A 20392-nucleotide genomic window follows, 5' to 3' on the forward strand; every position below is an offset into this window, starting at 1 on the left:
ATGGAACAGGTCTGTGCTGGAGGTGTGGGGGTGGGCACTTGTCAAGGGGATGTCGATTTCAGCAGGCTGTTTGCAGAAATTGTGGATATACAGGGCATTTGGCCCGCATGTGCAAAAAAACGGCAGCTCGGCTGGTATACGAATCGGATGGGTCGGAAAGCGGACCAGAAGATGGTGGGGACAGTACCCGGGACACCGGTGTATAGCGGGTCAACACGATCAATGGCTGCTGCTCCTACAACAGGACGCCTCCTATAATGATGAGGGTCCTACTCAACGGGATATCTGTCAACATGGAGCTGGATACGGGAGCGAGTCAATCTCTCATGGGGCTCAAAAATTTGAACTGTGGCCGCATAAAAGAGACAGACCAAAACTCACAAGGGTTGACACCAAACTAAGGACCTATACCAAAGGAATCGTACCAGTCCTCAGCAGCGCCATGCTCTCTGTCACACACAAAGAGACAATGAACCGACTTCCCCTGTGGATTGTCCCCGGAGACCCCCCAGCACTGCTGGGGAGAAGCTGGCTGGCAAAACTAAACTGGAAATGGGATGATGTCCATGCCATGTCATTAGAGGAACGGACCTCCTGCTCAACAGTTATAAAGCGATTTGAACATCTCTTTCAGCCAGGTGTGGGCACTTTCAAAGGGGCCAAAGTCAAAATCTATATCACACAGGATGCTAGACCGGTCCATCACAAGGCCAGAGCTGTACCCTATGTGATGACGGAAAAGATTGAACACGAACTCGACAGGCTTCTGCGGGAAGGCATTATATCACCTGTGGAATTTAGCGACTGGGCAAGTCCCATCGTCCCAGTCATGAAGCCTGATGGATCCGTACGAATCTGTGGGGACTACAAATCTAACATAAACAGAGTCTCCCTACAGGACCAGTACCCGCTGCCCAGAGCGGAGGACTTATTTGCCACATTGGCTGGAGGTAAACTTTTCTCAAAATTAGACCTCACATCTGCGTATATGACGCAAGAATTGACCGAGGAATCCAAGCTACTCACCACTATCAACACACATCGAGGCCTTTTCATGGATAATCGATGTCCATTCGGCATCATGTCGGCAGCTGCCATATTCCAGCGCAACATGGAGAGTCTGCTCAAGTCCATCCCGGGAACGGTTTTATTTCAAGACGACATACTTATCACGGGCAGGGACACCGCTCCCATCTCCGTAATTTGGAGGAAGTACTAAAGCGGTTGGGTCGGGTAGGCCTACAAGTCAAGAAATCCAAGTGCCTGTTTCTCGCACCCGAGGTTGAATTTTTGGGCAGAAGGATTGCCGCTGATGGAATCGGCCCAACAGAGTCCAAAACAGAAGCAATTCGCCTGGCACCCAGGCCCCGGAATGTCTCAGAACTGCGCGTCTTTCTCGGGCTACTCAATTACTTTGGGAACTTTATGCAGAACTTAAGCACGCTGCTGGAGCCTCTCCACGTGCTACTCAGGAAGGGGTGCGATTGATTTTGGGGGGACGCCCAGGAACGCGCCTTCAATAAGGCACGTAACCTTCTATGTTCCAACAGTGTTTTGACTTTCTTTGACCCAGGTAAAAAGCTAGTTCTCACATGCGATGCGTCAGCGTATGGGGTCGGATGCGTTTTGCAACATGTCAATAGTGCGGGCAAATTACAACCCATAGCTTATGCCTCCAGGTCACTTTCGTGGGCGGAGCGCGGGTACAGAATGGTAGAGAAGGAGGTGCTCGCATGCGTGTACGGTGTCAAAAAGATGCACCGATACCTTTTCGGGGCCAAGTTCGTGTTAGAAACCGACCACAAGCCCCTCACGTCCCTCCTATCCAAGAGCAAGGCAATAAACGGCAACGCCTCGGCGCGAATTCAATGGTGGGCACTCATGCTGGCGTCCTACGACTACGCAATAAGGCACAGACCAGGCACAGACAACTGTGCCAACGCGTTCAGCAGGTTACCCCTGGTGACCACGGAAGGTTCTGACGAACAGGACTGTGAGATAGTCATGGCAATCAATGCCTTTGAGTCCACAGGTTCGCCCATGACGGCTCGCCAAATCAGAGCCTGGACGGCCAGTGACCCCAGTTATCCATCGTAAAAAGATGTGTCCTAACCGGTGACTGGGCAGAGGCTCGCGATGCCTGCCTCGAGGAATTAAAACCCTTTCACAGGCATGTGCATGAGCTATCACTCCAAGCAGACTGCCTGATGTGGGGCAGCCGAGGAGTCATGCCTCTGCGAGGCAGAGAGGCATTTGTCCGGGAGCTCCACCGCGAGCACCCGGGGATCGTTCTCATAAAGGCCATAGCCAGATCCCACATCTGGTGGCCTTGTATTGACACAGACTTGGAGCTCTGCGTCTGAAGGTGCACCGTTTGTGCCCAACTCAGCAATGTCCCCAAGAAGGCTCCACTGAGCCCCTGGCCCTGGCCTACAAAACCGTGGTCGCGGGTGCACGTAGACTATGCGGGCCCATTCATGGGCAAAATGTTCCTCGTAGTTGTAGATGCATTTTCAAAGTGGATCGAATGCACCATTTTAAACTCGAGCACAACCTCCACCACTGTGGAGAGCCTCGCAACCACGTTTGCAATGCACGGAATCCCTGACATATTGGTCAGTGACAATGGTCCGTGCTTCACCAGCGCAAAATTCCAAGACTTTATAATTGACCACGGCATAAATCACATCAAGACGGTACCATTCAAGCCGGCCTCCAACGGCCAGGCGGAGAGAGCAGTGCAAATCATTAAACAAGGCATGCTTAAAGTCCAAGGTCCCACACTGCAGGGTCGCCTGTCGCGACTGCTGCTGGCATACAGATCTCGTCCGCACTCACTGACTGGGATCCCCCCACGCAACTGTTGCCTGAGACCTGTCCTTATGTATCTGTCTCTTGCAAGTGCACTCCTGGTGGTAAGGTATGCTGGTGGTTGCAGGTCATATCTTATTACAGTCATGTATAGCATGTTAGGATACAGTTATGTATAATAATGTAAGATACATGACAGCTCCAGGGTGACCAAAGCTGGGAACTCAACAACCACGGGTATTCAACATTTAGGAAGGATAGACAGAAAGGAAAAGGAGGTGGGGTGGCATTGCTGGTTAAAGAGGAAATTAATGCAATAGTAAGGAAGGACATTAGCTTGGATGATGTGGAATCGGTATGGGTGGAGCTACGGAATACCAAAGGGTAGAAAACTCTAGTGGGAGTTGTGTACAGACCACCAAACAGTATTAATGAGGATGGGGACGGCATCAAACAAGAAATTAGGGCTGCGTGCAATAAAGGTACAGCAGTTATCATGGTGCGACTTTAATCTACATATTGACTGGGCTAACCAAACTGGTAGCAATGCGGTGGAGGAGGATTTCCTGGAGTGTACTGGGATGGTTTTCTAGACCAATATGTCAAGGAACCAACTAGAGGGCTGGCCACCCTAGACTGGGTGATGTGTAATGAGAAAGGACTAATTAACAATCTTGTTGTGCGAGGCCCCTTGGGGAAGAGTGACCATAATGTGGTAGAATTCTTTATTAAGATGGAGAGTGACACAGTTAATTCGGAGACTAGGGTACTGAACTTGGGGAAATGTAACTTCGATGGTATGAGACGTGAATAGGCTAGAATAGACTGGCGAGTGATACTTAAAGGGTTGACACTGGATAAGCAATGGCAAACATTTAAAGATCACATGTGTTGTGTCCCTAACACAGATGAGACTGCACACAGGGAGATAAAATTAACACTGATCTCAGTCTTTATTAAGACACTCCAGAGTGAGTAACAGGCCTTAGGGGCCAGCTTATATACAGTGCTCCCAAGGGATGCTGGCTCTGTATATAAGCCGGCCACTAAGGCCTGTTACTCACTCTGGAATGTCTTAATAAAGACTGTGGTCAATGTTACTTTCACCTCCCTGTGTGCAGTCTCATCTGTGTTAGGAACACAACACATGTGATCTTTAAATGTTTGCCATTGCCTATCCAGCGTCAACCCTTTAAGTATCACTCGGCAGTCTATTCTAATCAATTCACGTCTCATACCATCGAAGTTACCTTTCCCCAAGTTCAGTACCCTAGTCTCTGAATTAACTGTGTCACTCTCCACCTTAATAAAGGATTCTACCATATTATGGTCACACTTCCGCAAGGGGCCTCGCACAACAAGATTGTTAATTAGTCCTTTCTCATTACACATCACCCAGTCTAGGATGGCCTTGGGACTTCAGGGGAGTCGTTCCCTGGTGGTGGAACATGGGAGTGCATGCTTTACAGATACACAACATCACTCCCCCACAAAGTGAAGCTGAAAACTATTTACAAGTGAGGCAGTTGGGAGCCTTCTTTCCCTGGTGGACCGCCTCGGTACAAATGTCTGTTCTGGTGTGTTGGCTGTGCCCTCGCTGGGCTGGCGTGTTGTTGGCCCTGCAGGGCTGCTGTGTGAGCCTGGTCTTGCTGGGCTGTTGGGCGTGATGGGTTCGATTTCCTGGTGCGGCGTGGTGTCGTTGATCCTTTGGGTGTGTGTTGTGGGCTCGAAAAAGGTGGTGTCTGCTGTGGGTTGTTCAGGGCAGTCTGTGAACCGCAGCCTCGTTTGGTCCAGGTGCTTTCTGCAAATTTGTCCATTGTCTAGTTTGACTACAAATACCCTACTCCCTTCTTTAGCTATCACCGTGCCCGCGATCCACTTGGGTCCATAGTTTAGCACATACACAGGGTCATTCAGATCAATTTCCCGTGACACAGTGGCGCGACCATCGTTTACATTTTGTTGCTGCCACCTGTTCTCTACCTGATCATGCAGCTTGGGGTGAACCAGCAAGAGTCTGGTTTTAAGTGTCCTTTTCATGAGTAGCTCAGCCGGGGGCACCCCTGTGAGCGAGTGGGGTCTCGTGCGGTAGCTGAGCAGTACTCGGGACAGGCGGGTTTGGAGTGAGCCTTCTGTGACTCGTTTAAGGCTCAGTTTGATGGTTTGTACTGCCCGTTCTGCCTGCCCATTGGAGGCTGACTTAAACGGGGCCAAGGTGACATGTTTGATCCCATTGCGGGTTGTGAATTCTTTAAATTCGGCACTGGTGAAACATGGTCCGTTGTCACTGACCAGTATGTCAGGCAGGCCGTGGGTGACAAACATTGCCCTCAGGCTTTCAATGGTGGCAGTGGCAGTGCTTCCCGACATTATTTCACATTCAATCCGTTTTGAAAAAGCATCCACCACCACCAGGAACATTTTACCGTGAAACGGGCCCGCATAGCCGACATGGATTCTCGACCATGGTCTGGAGGGCCAGGACCACAAACTTAGTGGTGCCACTCTGGGCACATTGCTCAACTTAGCACATACGCTACATTGCCGTACACAGGACTCTAAGTCAGAGTCGATACCGGGCCACCACACATGGGATCTGGCTATCGCTTTCATCGTTACTATACCCGGGTGTGTGCTGTGGAGATCCGAGATGAACGTCTCCCTGCCCTTTTTGGGTAGCACAACGCGGATACCCCACAACAGGCAGTCTGCCTGAATGGACAGCTCATCCTTTCACTGCTGGAAAAGCTTGATTAGCTCTTGCATTTCAACGGGGATGCTGGCCCAGCTCCCATGCAGTACACAGTTTTTTTACTAGGAACAGCAGAGGATCCTGGCTGGTCCACGTCCTAATCTGGCGGGCCGTGACAGGTGATTTTTCATTTTCAAACGCTTCCATGACCATCAACAAGTCTACGGGCTGCGCCACCATCAAAAAGTTTGCAGGCTGCGCCATTTCCACCCTCGTGGTGGGCAATGGTAGCTGACTGAGAGCATCCGCACAGTTCTCGGTGCCTGGCCTGTGGCGGATGGTATAGTTATACGCTTATAGCGCGAGTGCCCACCTTTGCATGCGGGCTGAGGCATTAGTATTTATCCCCTTGTTTTCAGCGAACAGGGATATGAGGGGCTTGTGATCGGTTTCCAGCTCAATTTTGCGGCCAAACAGGCACTGATGCATTTTCTTTACCCCGTCTTTCTTCATATGTCAGTCCTGCCATCCCGGGATCAGTCTGGTGAACTTTCGCTGCACTCCCTCAATAGCAAGAATGTCCTTCCTCAGATTAGAAGACCAAAACTGTTATTTATGTATACTTGCATTTACTCTGTACAGCCACCAGAGGGCTCATTCCCTGGAGTCCCAAGGGATCCCATAATCCCTTGGGAGCACAGGTATCTCAAGAGGCTTCAAAGTTGGAGAGGCAGTCTGGAGATTTGCAATAAAAGACTACAGTCACAATTTACTTTGAGCTCACAATGTTCAGTCTGACTCTTTCTCCATACACTCCAAATTCAAAGTTTGGCCTCACCAAGGCCCTATACAACTGCAGCAAGACCTCACTGCTCCTATACTCAAATCCTCTCATTATGAAGGCCAATATGCCATTTGCCTTCTTCACTGCCTGCTGTACCTGCATGCCAACTTTCAATGACTGATGTATCATGACACCCACGTCTCGTTGCACCTCCCCTTTTCATAATCTGTCACCATACAGATAATATTCTGCCCTCCTGTTTTCGCCACCAAAGTGGACAACCTCACATTTATCTACATTATACTACATCTGCCATGCATTTGCCCATTCACCTAACCTGTCCAAGTCACCCTGCAGCCTCTTAGCATCCTCCTCACAGCTCACACTGCCACCCAGCTTAGTGTCATTTGCAAACTTGGAGACGTTACATTCAATTCCTCCTTCTAAATCATTAATGTATATTGTAAATAGCTGGGGTCCCAGCACTAAACCTTGTGGTACCCCACTCGTCACTGCCTGCCATTCTGAAAAGGACCCGTTTATTCCTATTCTTTGCTTCCTGTCTGCCAACCAGTTCTCTATCCACATCAATACATTACCCCCAATACCATTTGCTTTAATTTTGCACACTAATCTCTTGTGTGGGACCTTGTCAAAGGCCTTTTGAATGTCCAAATACACCACATCCACTGGTTCTCCCTTGTCCACTCTACTAGTTACATCCTCAAAAAATTCTAGAAGATTTGTCAAGCATGATTTCCCTTTCATAAATCCATGCTGACTTGGACCAATCCTGCTTCCAAATACGCTGCTATTACATCTTTAATAATTGATTCCAACATTTTTCCCACTACCGATGTCAGGCTAACCAGTCTATACTTTCCTGTTTTCTCTCTCCCTCTTTTTTAATAAGTGGGGTTACATTAGCTACCCTCCAATCCATAGGAACTGATCCCGAATCTATAGAATGTTGGAGAATGACCACCAATGTATCCACTATTTCGAGGGCCATTTCCTTAAGTACACTGGAATACAGACTATCAGGCCCCGGGGATTTATCTGCCTTCAATCCCATCAGTTTCCCTAACACAATTTCGTAACTAATAAGGATTTCCTTCAGTTCCTACTTCTCGCTAAACCCTCAGTCCCCTAGTATTTCTGGAAGGTTATTTGTGTCTTCCTTAGTGAAGACAGAATCAAAGTATTTGTTCAATTGGTCTGCCATTTCTTTGTTCCCCATTATAAATTCACCTGATTCTGACTGCAAGGGACCTACATTTGTCGTCACTAATCTTTTTCTCTTCACATATATATAGAAGCTTTTGCAGTCAGTTTTTATGTTCCCTGCAAGCTTACTCTCATACTCTATTTCCCCCCTCCTAATTAAACCCTTTGTCCTCCTCTGCTGAATTCTAAATTTCTCCCAGTCCTCAGCTTTACTGCTTTTTCTGGCCAATTTATATGCCTCTTCCTTCGATTTAACACTATCCCTAATTTCCCTTGTTAGCCACAGTTGAACCAGGATGAGGTCCTTACTACTAGGGGGATCAAGGGGTATGGCGAGAAAGCAGGAATGGGGTACTGAAGTTGAATGTTCAGCCATGAACTCATTGAATGGCGGTGCAGGCTAGAAGGGCCGAATGGCCTACTCCTGCACCTATTTTCTATGTTTCTATGTTTCTATGTTTCCCATTTTATTTTTACGCCAGACAGGGATGTACAATTGTTGAAGTTCATCCATGTGATCTTTAAATATCTGCCATTGCCTATCCACTGGCAACCTTTTAAGCATTATTCACCAGTCTATCCGAGCCAATTCACATCTCATACCATCGAAGTTACCTTTCTTTAAGTTCAGGATCCTAGTCTCTGAATTAACTGTGTCACTCTCCATCTTAATGAAGAATTCTACCATATTATGGTCACTCTTCCCTAAGGGGCCTTGCACAACAAGATTTCTAATTAATCCTCTCTTGTTACACAACACCCAGTCTTAGATGGCCAGCTTTCTATTGGGTTCTTCAATATATTGGCCAAGAAAACCATCCCTTATACACTCCAGGAAATCCTCCTCCACTGTATTGCCACCAGTTTGGTTAGCCCAATCTATATGTAAAGTCACCCATGATAACTGCTGTACCTTTTTTGCAAGCATCCCTAATTTCCTGTTTGATACCATCCCTGGCCTCGCTACTACTGTTTGGTGGTCTGTACACAACTCCCACTAGCGTTTTCTGCCCTTTGGTGTTCTTCAGCTCTACCCATACCGATTCCACATCATCCAAGCTAATGTCCTTCCTTACTATTGCGTTAATCTTCTCTTTAACCAGCAATGCTACCCCACCTCCTTTTCCTTTTGTCTATCCTTCCTGAATATTGAATATCCCTGGATGTTGAGTTCCCAGCCTTGGTCACCCTGGAGCATGTCTCCGTAATCTCAATTACACCATATCCGTTAACAGCTATCTGCGCAGTTAATTCATCCACCTATTACAAATGCTCCTCGCATTGAGACACAGAGCCTTCAGGCTTGTTTTTTTAACACTCTTTTTCCTTTTAGAATGATGTTGTAATGTGGCCCTTTTTGATTTTTGCCTTTGATTTCTCTGCCCTCACTTTTCCTTATCTCCTTTCTACCTTTTGCTTCTGCCCCCATTTTACTTCCCTCTGTCTCCCTGCATAGATTCCCATCCCCCTGCCATATTACTTTAAATCCTCCCCAACAGCATTAGCAAACACTCCCCCTATTACATCAGTTCCGGTCCTGCCCAGGTGCAGACCATCCAGTTTGTACTGGTCCCACCTCCCCCAGAACCAGTTCCAATGTCCCAGGAATTTGAATCCCTCCCACTTGCACCATTCCTCAAGCCATGTATTCATCTTAACTATCCTGCTATTTCTACTCTGTCTAGCATGTGGCACTGGTAGCAATCCTGAGATTACTACCTTTGAGGTCCTACTTTTTAATTTAACTACTAGCTCCCTAAATTCAGCTTGTAGAACCTCATCCCATTTTTTACCTGTATAATATGCACCACGACAACTGGCTGTTAACCCTCCCCCTCCAGAATACCTTGCAGCCGCTCCGATACATCTTTGACCCTTGCACCAGGGAGGCAAGATACCATACTGGAGTCTCGATTGCGGTCGCAGAAACACCTATCTATTCCCCTTACAATAGAATCCCCTACCGCTATAGCTCTCCCACTCTTTTTCCTGCCCACTTCCGCTCCACTTCCTCTGGGGGCGGTAATCCAAAGTTTTGGAACGGGGTGAGACTTCAGCGCTTGGGGCTAAGTTTCCCACCTCCCAACTGTTACCACCCCCAAATGGGACGATAATAAATTTCACCCCCATAATCTTTGTACAAGACATTAGTTAGGCCTCACTTAGAATACTGTCCATTTTTGGTCTCCTTTCATGGTGGGGAATATTGAGATTTTGGAAAGGATGCAGAGAAGAGCCATAAGATTGATTCCCAGTTTAAAACTCTGTAGTTACCTAGAGAGGCTCAAAGAGCAGGGTCTCTATACTTTAGAAAAGCGGAGTCTTAGGGATGTTTGATCCAGGTTTTTAGAATAATGAAGGGACTTCAAGCGAGAGCTGGGCCAGTTTCTGTCTGGGCAGAAATCACCTTGTACAACAGGAAGGTATTCTATAATGTAAATCAAGGCCAATGTGATCTCCTGGACTAGTTTTGCTCGCGTAAGGAGCTTTTGTTCTCCTAATTGCTATTTGAAGAAAAGAACGCTGCTTATGCTTACCAAATCCGAGGAGGTTCACAGACCTGAGAGGTGCTGTCAAAGAAGGCTTGTTGAGTTGCATTAGTGCTTCCTGTAGTTGAGTGTAGTTATGGCTACACCCATCCAGGCAAATAGTTCGCTTTCCATCACACTCCTTGACTTGAGCTTTGTAGATGGCAGAGAGGCTTTGAAGGGTCCCGAGGTAGCCGTAGACTACCCAGTCTCTGCCTTGTTCTTGCAGCCACATTGTTGACAGGACAGGTCCACTGAAGCTTATAGTCAGCGGAGACCCCCAGGATATTGATGGTGAGCAACTCAACAATAGTGGTGCTATAGGAGGTGTCTGGCCATTTTCTTGTTAGAGATGGTCAATGTCTGGGACTTACAGGACAGACGTGTTATCTGCCACTTGCTTAAACTGGCCTGGCATTCATGTCAGGGGCTGAGCCTCACCTGAAATCAGAACATTCAGCATGCATCTTTTTTAAACAACTCTTATTACTACATAGGATATACGACACAGAAATAGGCCATTCAGCCAAACCGGTCCATGCCAGATTGAGCTGAAGCTGTGCATGTAGATAACACAACCTCCATTTTGGTCCTCTGAAAATCAGACCTTAAAAGTAATTTCATCTGCAAAGAATGGAAACAATTTACCAACTTAAACAGTTTATAAACAACTGGAAAAAAATGCAGAAAAAAGTGCACAGTCATTTCTTTAATAATGCAGCCTGTTATCATAACATAATTCTTTGTCCGCACTACTTGTGATTGTGATTACCTTCTCCCAAGCCTTGGAGTGTTTATGTTCCCACAATTTTATATTCGCATAAAATCCTTCAAAGTCAGCTTCAAGTTCTGTTACCCTCTCCTGTAGAATTACCAGAAGAAATGGACGTTAATAAACATACCTTTTTTTCTATTAAATTGTATTCACTTTCAGAAATAAAAACTAAATTTACTTTAATAATAAAAATAGAAAATGCTGGAAATTTCAGCGGGTCAGGCAGCATGTGTGGAAAGAGAAACAATGGCTCAGGTCGATGACCCTTCGCCAGAACTGGTGAATGTTCGAAAAGAACAGATTCTTAAGCACTGAAAGGGGGAGGGGAAGAAAGAACAAAAGGGAAGGTCTGTGATAGGGTGGAAGACAGGAGAGATTAGAGAGACAAAAGGGATGATGGGCCAACTTGAGATGGCAATGGCAGAAGTCAGAAAGAGATTAGTCTAGATAGGGTGTGATTGGCGGAATAATTGCCAGCTGCCATGGTAAAAATTACATAAGATCGAGGGGGGGGTTCAAAAAAAGGAGGAAAGGAAGCAAAATTGGGCAGAGGTTATAGTCTGAAATTGTTGAACTCGATGTTGAGTCCAGAATGCTGTAAAGTGCCTAAACGAAAGATGAGGTGCTGTTCCTCGAGCTTCTGTTGAGCTTCAATGGAACAGTGTAGGAGGCCGAGGACAGAGATGTCGGAGTGGGAGTGGAGTGGGGAATTAAAATGACAGGTGACCGAAAGCTCACGGTCACACTTATGGACTGAATGTAGAGTGCTTGCTTTGGGAGTCTCGTGTCAGGCATGCGAACTATGTGGCCTGCCCAGCGGAGCTGATCAAGTGTGGTCAGTGCTTCAATGCAGGGGATTTGGCCTGGTCGAGGACGCTAATATTGGTGTGTCTGTCTTCCCAGGGGCTTTGTAGGATCTTGCGGTGTAAGGTTACTAATCTTCAGAAAAAAAAACTGAACTAATAAAATTGATGCAAGCTGTGGAATGAAACTGGACAGAAAAAAACCTGACTTCATGCATAACAACAATGGACTGTTACATGAAGCCCCGAACTCAAGTGACCAGGGTGAGGATACAGCCTTTGGAGACTTCATGTCTGTGACAACAAAGGACCCACCCCCAAGGTGCAAATTTTTGGGTTAACAGCATTTAAGCATGTGGAAATATCTTTTGCATACAAATTCAATCTCATCACCAAAACAGTTAAATGGATCGTTAAATCGAGTCTCGTCACAGTGGGAAACTTATTCAAAACCTGAATATATATGAATATATATATATTTACAAGCAAGTAAAACATGAAGAAAGCAGAGAACACATAAAAATAGAAACAACAGAAAAGCAGAAGCAGGAGGAAGAGACTGAAGGACAAGAAAGGAACTGAAGCTGCAGTTAACTACCAGAAAAGAACCACGAACCTACAATGGTGATTGTATGTCTAAGATCAAATTTTTCTCAGCAGTCTAGTCCTGTTGCATAATAAAACTGAACAGTGGGTTAAGCCTAAAATTTTGTGCCACATGTTGTCCTTTTCCCACTACAAGTTCCGAGGTCCAAAAATCAGAGTAGAGCATAAAAAACAAACACCCTACAGCGGAGACACCGTTGGTGGTATTTCTCCAGCGACTTGAGGTGTCTACTGTACATGGTCCATGTCTCTGAGCCATACAGGAGGGCGGGTATTACTACAGCCCTGTAGAGCATGAGCTTGGTGGCAGATTTGAGGGCCTGGTCTTCGAGCACTCTTTTCCTCAGGCAGCCGAAGACTGCACTGGCGCACTGGAGGCGGTGTTGGATCTCGTCGTCAATGTCTGCTTTTGTTGATAGTAGGCTCCCGAGGTATGGGAAATGGTCCACTAGGTAAGACTAGGACCACAGCGTCTTACCCTGAGGCCTGATGGGTTGTCTGTACCTGGACATTGTTTTAGCAGACACAAGGAGGGGGGGGTGACTATGGAGCTTCCCCTGCCAGAAGAGCATTATCAGAAATCTAGCTTGGTGCTGCACACAACTTCCTAAACATTTGAAAGAAAGGTCAGTAAATCGTCCAGTGTGTGCGCTTGAATTTCTGATCTGCACGATTGATAGGGGAAGCTCCTGATGTAGAGTTGGACAATGATTCTGAAAATATTTTACATCACCCACCTCGGAAATTCTCAGTTGCCGAGCTAGGTCTTCTTTGATCAGAAGCGCAGTCTCACTTTCTGCTTGTAAATGTTCGTGTTGGCGCTCCATTTGCTTGGTCCTCAGCTGGTATTGTTCATGTGCCTCTCGCTCGTGTTCAAGCTCTGTCTCCAGCAGATAAAACTGGATGTAAACACAAACACATACATCAAATGGTGGCTCAGAAAGAAAGGGTAATGAAGTGGAAACATAACATTAGTCACTCTTCAACTTCAATAAGCTGAATACAAAGCAAGTTGCCACCTCATCGCTAACATCAGAATGCTTGGCCTACCAGCTTTAATCCTCCATTGTGTTTTCACAGGCTTCCTGTGATACCTGATCCTCCGTGGCCTGTTTCTGTTTTCCTTACCTCAATGATGAGCTCCTCAGCTGTAGCAAAGGTGACTTTATTCCTTTCTAGGATTCACTTCAGAGAATTATGTTAATGCTTCCCCATCATCTGAGGTTATACTCATTTTGAGCTGGGCCAGATGATTTATGCCATCTATGGGTAATGTGTGGTATTAAGCTTCAATCCCCAGTTTATGGTTTCAGCCAGGATAGCAATAACAGTGTTATGATTGGCCACAACGCATTGAGTTAGAGGGAAGGAATAATCAGCCAGAATTGCCACTTCTGAAAGCATTGTACAGCTCAGAGGTCCACTTGATCCATTGGGCTAGAAAAATTTCCACTCCAGAGACTTGAGCACAAAAATCTAAGACGACACTCCAGTGCAGTACTGAGGGAGTGCTGCACTGTCGGAGGTGCCGTCTTTCAGATGAGACGTTAAACCGAGGCCCTCTCTGCTCTCTCAGTCTGCTCTCTCAGGTGAACGTAAAATATCCCATGGCACTATTTCTAAGAAGAGTGGGGAAGTTACCCCCAGTGTCTTAGCCAATATTTATCCCTCAACATAACAACATAACATAACAAAAAAAAAAAAAATTATTTGGTCAGGATCACATTGCTGTTTGTGGGAGCTTGCTATGCGCAAATTGGCTGCTGCGTTTCCCACATTATAACAGTGACTACACTCCAAAAGTACTTCATTGGCTGTAAAGCGCTTTGGGACATCCGGTGGTCATGAAAGGCGCTATATAAATGCAAGTCTTTATTTTCTTTCATAGCCTTGTTCTTTTCTCTGCTTCAAATATATATCTACTCTTCCCTTAAAAGATGCAATTGCCTCAGCCTCAACCGCTGCCTGTAACAAATGTTATAACAACTCTCTGCATAAAGAAATGTTTCCTAGTCTCTCTCCTCACTCTCTTAGTGTAAATTCAAAATTGATGACCCCCTTTCACCTATTCCTCAACCAGAAGAAATAATCTTTCCCTATTTGCTCCATCAAAATTATTCAGACTATTAAATCTGTTAACCTTCTCTACTGGAAACAATCCCAGTAACGCAAGCCTCTCCCCGTAAGTGTTGTTTCTCACCCCTGGTCATCATCAGAGGAAGTCCCTCAAAACGAGGATGACTTGCTTCCACACCAAAAAGGGATGAGTTCATCCGTGTTGCAATGAAGGACCTAATATTCCAGGTCCCGAACTATATCTTGAAGTGTGGAAAATGCCTGTGCATGGATTTTTTTAACATGTGATGGCCGTTGCACACCAGCCACCACACGATCTTGACAGTGCTAGGTCTTGGTCCAGTGGCAAGGATTGACCAAACAACTGGAGACCAGCTCTGCTGCACGGACCTAGTGCCGCACACATATCGCAGTGTGGGTTGTCCTGTGCTGCCCCTGGGCCCATGCCTCTTCTGGGCCCCAAACTCACGACTCTCCTGGGCCCCGATCACGTCCCTCTACGAACTCTCTCCCGACCTCGCCGATTCTACTGTACCTGCCCACACTCCAATCGTCGACATAGGTTATGGTAACGTCCACTCCAGTCGCCCTCTTCACAGCCGTCGCCCTCTTGCAGCAGCACGTGCTGCTCCCTGCAGTGACATGCCACTGCACATTGCTCCCTCTAATGGCCCCGGTCTGCTGATGGTCTTACAGGCCGGGCCATTAGAGGCAGCAACATGCAGCAGCCCGGTCCGGAAATTGGCACGGCGGTGGGGTGGGGGGGCGTCATTCTTGGACAATACTCGACCTGTGGCTTCTACAAATTTGTCATTCAAGCTTTGGTCTTGTACTTTATGCACCTATTTATACAATATAAAATGCCACTGGTTTCACGGTTTTATCTATCCGTGATAATTAGGGGGGGGGGAAATAAAGTATGAGAGGAAGCTTGCAGGGAACATAAAACTGACTGCAAAAGCTTCTATAGATATGTGAAGAGGAAAAGATTAGTGAAGACCAACATAGGTCCTTTGCGGTCAGAATCAGGTGAATTTATAATGGGGAACAAAGAAATGGCAGACCAATTGAACAAATACTTTGGATCTGTCTTCACCAAGGAAGATACAAATAACCTTCCGGAAATACTAGGGGTTCGAGGGTTTAGCGAAAAGGAGAAACTGAAGGAAATCCTTATTAGTCAGGAAATTGTGTTAGGGATTGAAGGCCAATAAATCCCCAGGGCCTGATAGGCTGCATCCCAGAGTACTTAAGGAAGTGGCCCTAGAAATAGGGAATGATCATTTTCCAACATTCTATTGACTCTGGATCAGTTCCTTTGGACTGGAGGGTAGCTAATGTAACACCATTTTTTAAAAAAGGAGGGAGAGAGAAAACAAGGAATTATAGACCGGTTAGCCTGACATCAGTGGTGGGGAAAATGTTGGAATCAATTATTAAAGCTGAAATAGCAGCGCATTTGGAAAGCAGTGACAGGATCGGTCCAAGTCAGCATAGATTTATGAAAGGGAAATCATGCTTGACAATTCTTCTAGAATTTTTTGAGGATGCAACTAGTAGAGTGGACAAGGGAGAACGAGTGGATGTGGTGTATTTGGACTTTCAAAAGGCTTTTGACAAGGTCCCACACAAAAGATTGGTATGCAAAATTAAAGCACATGGTATTGGGGGTAATGTACTGACGTGGATAGAGAACTGGTTGGCATACAGGAAGCAGAGAGTCAGAATAAACGGGTCCTTTTCAGAATGGCAGGCAGTGGGGTGCCACAGGGTTCAGTGCTGGGACCCCAGCTATTTACAATATACATCAATGATTTAGATGAAGGAATTGAGTGTAATATCTCCAAGTTTGCAGATGACACTAAGCTGGGTGGCGGTGTGAGCTGTGAGGAGGACATTAAAAGGCTGCAGGGTGACTTGGACAGGTTAGGTGAGTGGGCAAATGCATGGCAGATGCACTATAATGTGGATAAATGTGAGGTTATCCACTTTGGTGGCAAAAATGGGAAGGCAGAATATTATCTGAATGGTGACAGATTAGGAAAAGGGGAGGTGCAAAAAGACCTGGATGTCATGGTACATCAGTCATTGAAGTTTGGCATGCAGGTACAGTAGGCGATGAAAAGGCAAATGGCATGTTGGCCTTCATAGCTAGATGATTTGAGTATAGGAGCAGGGAGGTCTTACTGCAGTTGTACAGAGTCTTGGTGAGGCCACACATGAAATATTGTGTTCAGTTTTGGTCTCCTAATCTGAGGAAGCACGTTCTTGCTATTGAGGGAGTACAGCGAAGGTTCACCAGATTGATTCCCAGCATGGCAGGACTGACATATGAGGAGAGATGGATCAGCTGGGCTTATATCCACTGGAGTTTAGAGAATGAGAGGGGATCTCATAGAAACGTATAAAATTCTGACGGGATTGGACAAGTTAGAGGCAGGAAGAATGTTCCTGTTGCTGGGGAGTTCCAGAACCAGGGGTCACAGTCTAAGAATAAGGGGTAAGCCATTTAGGACCGAGATGAGGAAAAACTTCTTCACTCAGTGAGTAGTTAACCTGTGGAATTCTCTCCCGCAGAAAGTTGTTGAGGCCAGTTCGTTAGATATATTCAAAAGGGAGTTAGATATGGCCCTTATGGCCAAAGGGATCAAGGGGTTTGGAGAGAAAGCAGAAAAGGGGTACTGAGGTTGAATGATCAGCCAGTGTGCAACGCCCCCGCTTTCGACAGTGATGGGATATTGGTTGGAGTGGTACCCGTAGTGCCTTGTAGTGACACTGCAGAGAAAGCTGCCATGCAGAGCTGTCCTGGGGCGCTAAGGGAAGGAATGATTGAAAAAGGTAAGTGAAATTGATATTTCTTTGAATTTATTTTGCGAATCACATTTATTTGGGGGGGACTTTACCGGGAATATTTTGTGTGTTTTTTGTGCCAATTTTCTTTAATGCAGGGTGGCCTCTCTTGGGGCGCTCCAAAGCCGGTTCTTTAGCAGCAGATTTTCAGTTGCTCACCCAGCCAAATGCCCTAAGATAAGTGTAAGAACATAAGAAATAGGAGAATGAGTAGGCCATTTGCTCCGCCATTCTATAAGATCATGGCTGATCTGATCTTGGCCTCAATTCCACTTCCCTGCCCACTCCCCATAACCCTTCATTCCCTTATCATTCAAAAATCTGTCTAGCTCCACCTTAAGTATATTCAATGACCCAGCCTCCACAGCTCTCTGGGATAGAGAATTTCAAAGATTCCAAAAATTCCTCCTCATTTGCGTTTTAATTGGGCGACCCCTTATTCTGAAACGATGCCCCCTAGTTCTAGATTCCCCCACGAGGGTAAACATCCTCTCTTCATCTAACCTGTCAAGGCCCTTCAGAATTTTATATGTTTCAATAAGATCCCCTTTCATTCTTCTGAACTCCAATGAGTATAGGCCCAACCTGCTCAACCTATAGACAGAGCGCCGAATCCCCGACTTGTGAGGGAACATCATCGTCGGCAGGTGAGGATAAAGGAGCAGCAAGCAGGCAGCCACCGCAGGGAGCAGCACAAGCAGCTCAGAGCGGGCGGCAAAGGAGAACAGGGCGACTACATTCAAAGTCACTGGAAAGCAGGGAAGTGGTTAGTTGGTGAATTTCTCTCTCTTTTCTTGGGCATTGTTTTCAATTAAGGGCTGAGATTAAAAACTAAATCTAATTAATTAAATACATTATGGAAGGAAGGGCAGGCAATGCGTTACTGCTGCAACATGTGGAAGCTGGTGGACCCCATTGAGGTCCATCGTGATCATGTAGAAACATAGAAACATAGAAAATAGGTGCAGGAGTAGGTCATTCGGACCTTCGAGCCTGCACCACCATTCAATATGACCATGGCTGATCATGCTCTTCAGTAGCCCATTCCTGCTTTCTCTCCATACCCCTTGATCCCTTTAGCTGTAACTCCCTTTTGAATATATCTAACGAACTGGCCTCAACAATTTTCTGTGGTAGAGAATTCCACAGGTTCACAATTCTCTGAGTGAAGAAGTTTTTCCTCATCTCGGTCCTAAATGGCTTAACCCTTACCCTTAGACTGTGACCCCCTGGTTCTGGACTTCCCCAACATCATGAACATTCTTCCTGCATCTAACCTGTCCAATCACGTCAGAATTTTATATGTTTCTATGAGATCCCCTTTCATTCTTCTAAACTCCAGTGAATATAAGCCGAGTTGATCCAGTCTTTCTTCATATGTTAGTCCTGTCATCCCGGGAATCAGTCTGGTGAACCTTCGCTGTAATCCCTCAATAGCAAGAATGTCCTTCCTCAGATTAGGAGAACAAAACTGTACACAATACTGTACACATCTGCTGCAAGTGTCTGCAGCTCAAGGAACTTCGGCTCCACGTTGATGAACTGGAGTCCAAGCTGCGGACACTACGACACATCAGGGAGGGAGAGAGTTACCTGGACGCTGCTTTCCAGGAGGCAGTCACACCCCTCAGATTAATTAATTCAAATTTGGTCCGTGGCCAGGGACAGGAGGGTGTGACTATGAGTGAGGCAGGTATGGAGATCCAGGAATTAGCATTGGAGGAGCCTCAGCTCTTGCTCTTGTCTAACAGGTACGAAATTCTTGCTCCCTGTGTGGATGAGAGCAGGGACTGCAGGGAGGATGAGCAAACTGACCAGCACCATAGTACAGGGGGCCATTCAAGTGGGGGGAGTAAAAATAAATATTGTAGTGGTAGGGGACAGTATCATTAGTGGGATAGGTAAGGCTCTCTGCACCCGAGAGCGTGAGTTCCGAAGGCTGTGTTGCCTGCCCAGTGCCGGGATTAAGGACATCGCTTCAGGGCTGGAAAGGAACTTGGAGTGGGAGGGGGAAGTTCCAGCTGGGAGCCAATGACATAGGTGGGACAAAGAAAGAGGTTCTATTGAGGGAGTGTGAGCAGCTAGGGGCCAAATTAAAAAGCAGAACCACAAAGGTAATAATCTCTGAATTACTACCTGAGCCACGATTTGCAGAGGGTACATAAAATCAGAGAGTTTTAAGACTCAAAGACTGGTGTGGGAGAAATGGGTTTCAATTCATGCGGCATTGGCACCAGTACTGGGGTAAGAGGGAGCTGTTCTGATGGGACAGGCTTCACTTGAACCATGCTGGGACTAGTGTCCTGGCGAATCAAATAACTAGGGCTGTAGAGAGCGCTTTAAATAAATTAGCCGGGGGGAGGGTTCAGGTAAGCGGAAATTTAAAAAGTCAAAGAGCAAGGAGAAGGCAATAGAGCAGGGTAGCACTGGGGGAAATGATAACCAGAGCATGACAGGAAGGGACAGAATATATAAACATGAGAGTGCATCAGAAAGTGGGGTCAAAGCAGGGAAAAATGGTTAAAAAAACCTAAATTAAAAGCTCTTTATCTGAATTCACGCAGCATTTGTCACAAAATAGATGAGTTGACGGCACAAAAACATATAAATGGGTATGATCTGATAGACAATATAGAGATGTGGTTGCAAGGTGACCAAGGCTGGGAACTAAATATTATGGGGTATTTGACAATTCGGAAGGACAGACAGAACAGAAAAGGAGGTGGGGTAATTCTGTTAATAAAGGATGAGCTCAGTGTAGTCATGAGAAATGGTATTGGCTCAGAAGATCAATATGTTGAATCAGTTTGAGTGGAGATAAGGAATAATAAGGGGAAGAAGTCACTCGTAGGCATAATCTATAGGCCCCCGAACAAAAGCTACACTGTTGGACAGAGTACATATCAAGAAATAATGGAGGCTTGTAAAAAAGGAATGGCAATAATCATGGGTGATTTTGATCTTCATATTGATTGCAAAAATCAAATTGGTCAAGGTAGCCTTGAAGAAGAGTTCATAGAGTTTATCCAGGATAGTTTCCTTGAAAAGTACTTTGCGGAACCAACCAGGGAGCAGGCTATCTTAGATCTGGTACTGTGCAATGGGACAGGATTAATAAATGATCTCCTAATAAAGGATCTTCTAGGAAAGAGTTATCATAGCATGGTTAAATTTCAAATTCATTTGGAGGATGGGAAAGTTAGATCTCAACCCAGTGTCCTAAGCTTAAATAAAGGAGAG

At 46.1% G+C, this 20392-nt stretch overlaps 1 protein-coding gene across 1 annotated transcript in view; it reads right to left on the bottom strand.

Annotated features, from left to right (window-relative positions):
• The window catches only part of LOC139228738 (cingulin-like protein 1), a 165625-nt gene that overhangs the window by 42592 nt on the left and 102641 nt on the right, over positions 1–20392 (bottom strand). The window contains exons 8-9 of the mRNA XM_070860056.1: positions 12964–13125; positions 10815–10904 (exon numbers count right to left, since the gene is read on the bottom strand). Of these exons, the coding sequence (XP_070716157.1) occupies positions 10815–10904; positions 12964–13125 (252 nt within the window). The remainder of the gene's footprint in view (positions 1–10814; positions 10905–12963; positions 13126–20392) is intronic.

Source organism: Pristiophorus japonicus, chromosome 2 (assembly GCF_044704955.1).
Source record: "Pristiophorus japonicus isolate sPriJap1 chromosome 2, sPriJap1.hap1, whole genome shotgun sequence".
Taxonomy (NCBI): domain Eukaryota; kingdom Metazoa; phylum Chordata; class Chondrichthyes; family Pristiophoridae; genus Pristiophorus; species Pristiophorus japonicus.